The 8963-nt window shown below is 38.4% G+C and overlaps 1 protein-coding gene and 1 long non-coding RNA gene across 3 annotated transcripts; both read right to left on the bottom strand.

The window, feature by feature from the left end:
* Positions 1 to 351: 351 nt before the first annotated feature.
* LOC105704420 lies at positions 352 to 1173 on the bottom strand. Of its 2 annotated transcripts, none has more exons than XR_001104449.1 (4): positions 1093 to 1173; positions 784 to 890; positions 548 to 637; positions 352 to 423 (listed from the first exon to the last, which is right to left on the bottom strand). It is a non-coding gene; the product is annotated as an uncharacterized LOC105704420 (long non-coding RNA). The 2 variants fall into 2 exon arrangements; XR_001104448.1 differs by having other exon boundaries at positions 379 to 423; positions 523 to 637.
* A 3060-nt stretch (positions 1174 to 4233) lies between these two features.
* LOC105704310 (atrial natriuretic peptide receptor 1) lies at positions 4234 to 7438 on the bottom strand (the record flags this gene model as incomplete). The annotated part of the gene is made up of 4 exons (XM_023432789.1): positions 4234 to 4463; positions 4685 to 4893; positions 6600 to 6774; positions 7268 to 7438. Coding segments are annotated over 4 exons (785 nt in total), but the record flags the coding sequence as incomplete, so codon positions are not given.
* Between the last annotated feature and the right edge of the window lie 1525 nt (positions 7439 to 8963).

The raw sequence follows: 8963 nt of genomic DNA, 5'->3' as shown, positions 1-8963 counted from the left end.
TTATGCGTGACTGAAAATAGTTTCTAATTAAAATAAGTTGGTAAGTTCTGTAACTTTGCGACGCATAGGTACGTCGACAAGGCTCACATAAACACTCCTCATCATTCCGAACTGTCTCTGCATCCATAATAAAATTGCAAATAGCTCGGCAGAGATACGGATAGACTCGGATAATATTCCAAAAGTTACGACACAGATTCCAATAATAAATTAAGGAGCAAAGTAAGATCATTAGCAATTGAAATTGCGACGCCTACATTACCTATTATATTTTTCAATAATCGTAGTCACCGGAGCTCAATTATACCAAAGAACTATATTCTTTGATTATACTTGTCTATATCATCGAAAGACACTCCCAACGCGCCACGTTTAGGACTCGCTGTCTTTCGCAGGTTCATGGTACTACGTTACTCCTTTCTCCTTGAATTTAGAATGAAAAATATTAAATCAATTAAAAGAAGACTAGTATTACTGAAATAATATACAACATCCAATGGAAATATCGAGAAACATTCGTACAAAGAACTATATTCTTTGATTATACTTGTCCATATCATCGAATGACACTCCCAACGCGCCATGTTCAGGACTCGCTGTCTTTCGCAGGTTCATGGTACTACGTTACTCCTTTCTCCTTGAATTTAGAATGAAAAATATTAAATCAATTAAAAGAAGACTAGTATTACTAAAATAATATACAACATCCAATGGAAATATCAAGAAACATTCGTAAAATGCTAAGGCAACGATCACCTTTATTTCGAGGTAATCGGGACTCACTTGTGGCAGGCTTGAAATAACTTCCGACATTTCATTCCAACCTCATATCTTACTCGTACAACGTTGCGTTCATGGACAGCCATAATTAATAACGATCGCAGCTGAACCTATAAACGAAAATAAAGACGGTTGAAACAAATGAATTAACACGGGAAACGCTTGAGTACGCATTCAGTGATCATAACCAAAGAATACAGTGTCGTGTAACCTAACCTTCTTATAGCACTGCCTACTAATATAATTATATTAATTATATTAGCAGTCAGTGCTTACAGTATATGTACGTCGTGTATTATTTCAGCTCATTACCTGAAGGATTTTGCACCTTTTCGTTATATACACCGACAACTTCTATAGATGATATATTTGTAGAAAAACAGAATGTAATGTCTGAAAAAAACACACATGTTCATACTAACTTAATTATTTACTTATTATAAGTTTTTAGGTCTATATTAAGAAGATAGAATACATTAGATTAAGGTTAAGAATACATTTCGAAATAACGTACCGTTCTATAAGATTTTCTGCATTTCTGCACTCTCTACTACATCGTACTGAATACCGTTTACCTCATATATTTCACTGTAATAATTGATTTCATTTGCCATCCTTGCTTCTTTAATTTGAATCTACACGGTTGGAATTTGAATTTGAACTACGCAACACGTTGAGCGTAGGTAGCGTAGAAAATTTGTGATACATAAAATGGTGACTGATCAGTTAACATGTTCAGAAAACGTCCAATTCAGCAGATGAGATCTATCCGATCACTAAACAGTTGTCTCCTCTGAATGCACCCAATGAAAACGTACGTATGTATGTACATACCTGAACGGATAGGTTCGGTTCAGGTAGGGGGCGTTCGCGACCGGCGCGATGGATAGGGGACTGGATTCCGCGGCGAAACTTCCTTTACCGTTTATTTCTATGACCAGTAGTTTTGGAGATACAACGGAAATAAAATGCTGCGCTCTGATTGGTCGGTTCTTTAGAAGGGCGTAACTCGGAAACTACGCGGCGTAGAAGAAAACGGAAAAGGAAGTTTCGATTCCAAAGGACGTCCGCCGTCGATCCCCTTGGGTCCCAACCTCCGGTACCTGAACGGACAGGTTCGGTTCAGGTAGGGGGCGTTCGCGACAATGGATAGGGACTCGATTCCGCGGCGAAACTTCCTTTACCGTTTTTTTCTATGACCAGTAGTTTCGGAGATACAACGGAAATAAAATGCTGCGCTCTGATTGGTCGGTTCTTAAGAGGGGCGTAACTTGGAAACTACGCAGCGTAGGAGAAAACGGAAAAGTGTGACGTAGAATGAGGTATTTTGACGTCATGATTTTGATTTTTGATGTTATCGAAATTGTGTTATCAGGGTCCTACATTTTTTAAAGCCATTTAAGGAAGAGTGGACATGTTTGAGATGTAGACCGAGGTATTTAGGCGTGAGGATTTTGATTTTTTTGACGTCATCAAATTTGGGGAGGATTTTTGTCAACACTCGTCATCGGTGATTCCTGGTCAGGGGAACGACACATCAGGAGGGAAATGATAGGGAGAGGGATGGGGGGAGACATGCCGATAACTTATCAATTGTTTCGATGAACGATCGCTGATAGCCGAAGAGTTAGTACGTATAGAATTTAGGAGACGATGAAATATAAAATCGCGATGGAGAATCAGTCGTTTCCGAGATCTAGGGATGTGCTGGTCATCTTTCTGCGGCAATCTCACCAAATAGACTCTGGTGACATTCCCCCAAAAAAGTTCCCCAGGATCCGGGATTAATTTCCTGTCTTTGTTCCGGTGATTGTTAATGTTAAATCGAGTGACTTAAATCTGGATGACGTTTAAAACCTTAAACTATGAAGATTAATGAACTTCTTAGTACTTGTTTCATCTTTCTGCGGCAATTTCATCAAATGAAACTCTTGTGACATTTCCCCCAAAAAGTTCCCCAGGATCCGGGATTAATTTCCTGTCTTTGTTCCGGTGATTGTTAACGTTAAATCGAGTGACTTAAATCTGGATGACGTTTAAAACCTTAAACTATGAAGATTAATGAGCTTCTTAGAACTTGTTTCATCTTTCTGCGGCAATCTCATCAAATGAAACTCTGGTGACTTTCCCCCAAAAAAGTTCCCCAGGATCCGGGATTAATTTCCTGTCTTTGTTCCGGTGATTGTTAACGTTAAATCGAGTGATTTAAATCTGGATAACGTATAAAACATTAAACTATGAAGATTAATGAGCTTCTTAGTAGTTGTTTTAACTCTTTGCGTGGATTTTTCTGCAGAAAAATCTGTATCCTGGATAGTGATAACTGATAGAGAATTGTTAATTACATTTCCAAGAATAGTGTTGATGTTCTTCAGATCAAAATTGAAATCAACAGGTCTGAAAGCTTCTGATAGGATTTGGTAGATCAGAGATTAGGTTTTTTTTCATATCGCATACAAGTCATCGATTAACCCTTTGGACACGGAGCCATTCCGACATATGGGCGAAATTCCCCTGACCGTGCAGGCGATATTGGACCAAACGTCGGACGCCTTTAGGCGCTCTTAGTAGTCAAAGAGTTAAATAATATATTTCTTCGTTTAAATGCATTTCTATTTTCACAGTGTAGAGGAAAACCTTCGATAAATCTCGATTTCGAGGTGTTTCTTCTTTTTCATATCGCATACAAGTCATTGATTAACCCTTCGGACACGGAGCCATTTCGACATAAGGGCGAAATTCCTCTGATCGTGCAGGCGATATTGGACCAAACGTCGGGCGCCTTTAGGCGCTCTTAGTAGCCAAAAGCTTAAATAAAATATTTTTTTGGTTAAATACATTTTTATTTTCGCAGTGTAGAGGAAAACTACCGATAAATCTCGATTTGGAGGCGTTTCTTTTTTTTTCATATCGCATACAAATCATCGATTAAGCCTTTGAACACGGAGCCATTTCGACATACTGGCGAAATTCCCCTGACCGTGCAGGCAATTTTGGACCAAACGTCGGGCGCCTTTAGGCGCTCTTAGTAGCCAAAGGGTTAAATAATATATTTCTTCGTTTAAATGCATTTCTATCTTCACAGTGTAGAGGAAAACCTTCGATAAATCTCGATTTCGAGGTGTTTCTTCTTTTTCACATCGCATACAAGTCATCGATTAACCCTTTGGACACGGAGCCATTTCGACATAAGGGCGAAATTCCTCTGACCGTGCAGGCAATTTTGGACCAAACGTCGAGCGCCTTTAGACGCTCTTAGTAGCCAAAAGAGTTAATAAAGCCTTAAAGGTCTTTTCTTATCGAAGATGGGGTTAAAAAATGATATCCAAGGTTCCGTTTTCCTGGAGCTAGAGTGCAGTGCGTGACCATAAGAGACCATAAGTTTGTCGCATCCATGGGGAAGATTCGTGATAATTTTTTAGTGATTCTGTTTATCAATTCCGTGCTGATTTATCAAGTGAAGGTGGACTCGGCATGCCGAGAGGTCCAGTTGTCAAGAGACTGCGAATCTCTTTGCAGTGCAAATCGTGATGGGGTAGTCTCTTGCGAGCTCAGAGTTGCAGTTTTACTCCCAGCTGATCCGTCATATGACATCTCGCTGCCAAAAGTCTTGCCAGTACTTGGTAAGAGAATAAATCCCCAGTATTCGGAATATCTATTGTAAAGATAACGAAGAGCTGTCCCTAGTAGCAGAAAATATTTCTCCTATATTTTCTATATATTTAACGAATATCGTCCATTTTGTAAATATTTGCCAGACATTTGAAATATTTGCAAAACGTTTACTTTAGAATATTATCTCTATAATATTTATATAATATTACCTCCACGTGTTTTCATAATATTTTTCTACCAGATATACAAAACGTTTCNATATATTAAATAATAAAATACAAAGACTCACCAGAGTAGGAATTCCCGACGTGGTCCTTAAGGGCCTCCGGATAGTCCTTGTTGGTGGTCGCCTCGACATCAAATGTGCCGAAAGTGAAGTCTTGTCTCTTCTTGATGAACTCCACCATGGATTTCATCATCAGCTGACATGTATGCCTCCCTGCCAATTGTGTCTGTCCGTTGGTCGCGTACAGTAGGTGCACTTTTCGCCACTCGTTTCTGCAAAATAAAATTGCAATGGATTCTATTAAAAAATGGGATTAAGGTGATGTCAAAGTGGGGTCGAAGAGGTTTTGTTTATAAAACTTTTATCCGAACTCGATTTACCGAATAGTTTGAAACTTTACAACGTTACTAGGGAGACTATAAGGAAGGTCCTGAAACTCATGAAATTTCAATTCTTTTCAAATTTTTTTATGAATATTTTAAAAATAGTTTGCAAAAAATGAAATTTCCCGTGTTTTAGAACCTACCTTAGGGTCTCCATATTCACGTTTTAAAGTATGAAACGATTTGAGACACCCAGTTCAGAGGTAAGTTTCATAAACGCCCATAAATGCAACTTTTATACCACCTTAAGAATGATTATTTGGAAAAAATTTGAAATTTCATGGGTATCAAACCTTTTTTATGGGTTTCATAATCACGTCGTAAAGCTTCGAACGATTCGGTACACCCATTTCAGAAAAAGATTTCATAAACGTCCTTAAACGCAACTTTCATACCACCTTAAGAATAATTCCAATCACGCCGCGAAAGGAGAAATTTTGTAATCGGATTTTCATTTTTTTATCTCGTAATCGGTTGCGTTTAGGTCAGACTAACAATAAGGAAGATCGACGGAAGCAAGTCTAAAAATGGCATAGGCCACGCGTTATCGCTCCTGTTATCATTGACATGCGCGATAACAGGTGTTATTTCGATATCCCTGCATTTGTAGTGGTCGAGCGACAATGACTGATCGCAATTCGATTGACTTGCAGTTTGAAAATGTATTGACTAAATCGTGATCGTGATCTTCGATACGCGTGTTAAGGTTGTCTTTCAACCCTTTGAATCGGAGTCATTTCGACATATGGTCGAAATTCGTCTGACCGGGCAGGCGATATTGGACCAAAGGTCGGGCGCCTTTAGGCGCTCTTAGTAGCCAAAGAGTTAAATAATATATTTCTTCGGTTAAATGCATTTCTATTGTCACATTGTAGAGGAAAATCTCCGATAAATCTCTATTTCGAGGTGTTTCTTCTTTTTCAAATCGCATACAAGTCATCGATTAACCCTTTGAACACGGAGCCATTTCGACATATGGGCGAAATTCCTCTGACCGGGCAGGCGATATTGGACCAAACGTCAGACGCCTTTAGTCGTTCTTAGTAGCTAAAGGGTTAAGCAAACTCGGTAGAGTTTCGCGCCACATACACTCAACGACAAAACAATTTACCGTCTAAATTCCTTTTCTTTGCACCGAATCATTCCACTTATCAGAAGAAACATTGAAATAGAGAAATGATGACGTCCGTATTTAATTTACTATTTAAATTCAATTTTTTACGCCACATTTATATCAACTTTTAAGGCGATGTCAAAGTGGCGTCAAAGATCTCGTTTATGAAACTTTCCTCCGAACTTAATGAACCGAATCATTTCAAACTTTACAATATGAACACAGACGCTATAAGGAAAGTCCTGACACTCATAAAATTTCATTTTTTATAAACTATTTTTAAAACACCTATAAAGAAATTTGAAAAGAATTGAAATTTCATGAGTTTCAGGACCTTCCTTATAGTCTCCCTATTCACGTTGTAAAGTTTCAAACTATTCGGTTCATTCAGTTCGGAGGAAAATTTCATAAACGATTGACCCCCCAGATTCCACTTTCATGCCCCCTTAATGAAAATTAATTATGTAGAAAAATTACCCACCGATCCATGATGGATATGAAAAATTTGGCGATGTCTCGAAAGGCCAAAATCCCTGTCCTCGTTGTCATGAAATATTCGTCTTTGCATTCCTTTTTTCTCTCCGTGAAGTCGAATGTGAAACCGCCTGTAGTAATTAATGGAGCTCCCATGAACTTCACTGCTCTACCCACGACCGCTGAAAAAGGAATAACAAATTGTTAACTAATTCCATTATGTCATATTAAGGTGAAATGAAATGGTAATTCTATGTATATGAAACGTCAAATTGTTTATAAAGCGTAATTCTATGTATATGAAACGTCAAAATGTTTATAAAGCGTAATTATATGCATATGAAACGTCAAAATGTTATAAAGAGTCATTCTATGTATATGAAACGTCAAAATGTTTATGAAGGGTAATTCTATATATATGAAAAATCAAAATGTATATAAAATGGTAATTCTATATATATGAAACGTCAAAATGTTTATAAAGGGTAAATCTATGTGCATGAAACGTCAAAATATTTATAAATGCTTTCTCCAAACTTCGCGCACCTAATCATTGAAAGTTCATCTTAAAAATAATGTTGAAAAATGAAATGTCTGACACTCGTCGTGTGACCCCTTAACGATTATTAGTACGTTGTAATTTTATAGAAATATAAAATATAAAGAATATCTTACCGACACAGTAATCACAGGCAGGACCCAAGAAGAGATGAACGCAATTAGAGTAACTATCGATTGCGCCGATTTGAGCGTATGTCGCATCGCAATGGTCGTCTTGTGGCAAAAATGTTAATTTCAGCCAATGAGGAAGAAGACCGCGAGATCTGGTTTCATAAACTGCCAGATCTGTCAAGAGAAACATTTTAAATGATATTTTCTTTAATGGCCACTACGTTTTAGTATAAAGTACTCAGACAGCACAACAACGACTAAAAGACGTCTGAAAAGCATCTGAAAGAGGTCTAAAAGACGTGTAAAATGCGTCTGAAGGAGGTCTAGAAGACGTGTAAAAAGAGTCTGAAAGAGGTCTAGAAGACGTGTAAAAAGCGTCTGAAAGAGATCTAAAAAACGTGTAAAATGCGTCTGAAAGANAATGTGTTTCAACGTGTTGCAAACGCCCAAAAACTCGCTACAATGTGTTGCAAACGTAAAAAAATCGCGCTGCAATGTGATCCAATGTGCTGCAAACGTCCAACAACGCTCTGCAATGTGTTTCAACGTGTTGCAAACGTTCAAAAACGCGCTGCAATGTGACTCAATGTGCTGCAAACGTCAAACGACGCGCTGCAATGTGTTGCAGCGTAAATCAACGTGTTGCAACAATGTTGTTCACAGGTTCACGCATCCCTTTTCACTATTCCCCCCGTAGGTGCATCCGTCCGTGCAAGCCGCGGGCGCGGGATTCAAACTGAGAGGTGGGAAACTCGGGGTCCCAGTTTGCCCCCCCCCCCAGCGACAGGTGCCGCGCGCATGCGCGGCCTTTCCCCTGGACCCGCGACCAACCACCGGCGACCGTGTCTCGCGCGCGACTGCCGTCTACCCCACCACCCGCGCGGTCATTCACCGGCGAAGGTCCATTCATGAGTAAGACCTGCGCGTGTGGGCGACGCCGTACACACAGGTGCGCGCGCACCCCTTCACACCCAGTCAACCCCCGTGTTACATGGCCTTGGGGATGCGCTCTGGTATAATGTTATCTTCAGCGACTGAGATAACTGATTCATTTAATCGAAGAAATATACCGAGAGTTAAAAAATTATTATTTGACTTTGATAAATGGAAATTTATTGGATAGGACGTTTCTTTGGGGTTGTGAGGGTTATTAAGGTGGTATGAAAGTGTGATATATACGTAGTAAAGAGTCAAAATATTTATAAAAATTTATTTAACATCGAAAAAAAATATCTTTTTTCGATTCTTGTTCGAGATGGATGCAAATTTTTTATCGAAAAATGAAATTTCACGAGTGCAGGGTTTGGAGAAAAGTTTTATAAATATTTTGACTTTTTGTTATGGATCATATCACTATTTCATATCACTTTAACAGAGGCAGTTGCGTTAGAATTTTAATCTTTCATTTGAGTGATAAGAGATCGTTTTGGGTTCATTTAATAATTATTGAACTAACAAAATATTTCTTTAGTTCGATGACAGTTTTTTTCTCGGTGCAGTGTTATTATTTTAACGAAAGTTAATGTGATAAGAGATCGATTAATCGAAAGACAAATTGTGTCATTCATACTTTTATGTGTAAACAATTGAAAGATGGATAATGTACAAAAAATGTATCTGAAAAATGATATCACTAACTTTTGATTATGTCAATGTAGAAATAGCTGTTATTTAACGAAATTTAGAAACAATAACGCAC

Source organism: Orussus abietinus, unplaced genomic scaffold, assembly GCF_000612105.2.
Source record: "Orussus abietinus isolate OABI.00-Male unplaced genomic scaffold, Oabi_2.0 scaffold262, whole genome shotgun sequence".
In the NCBI taxonomy this organism is placed as follows: Eukaryota; Metazoa; Arthropoda; class Insecta; order Hymenoptera; family Orussidae; genus Orussus; species Orussus abietinus.
This window is presented reverse-complemented; position numbering and strand designations above follow the sequence as displayed.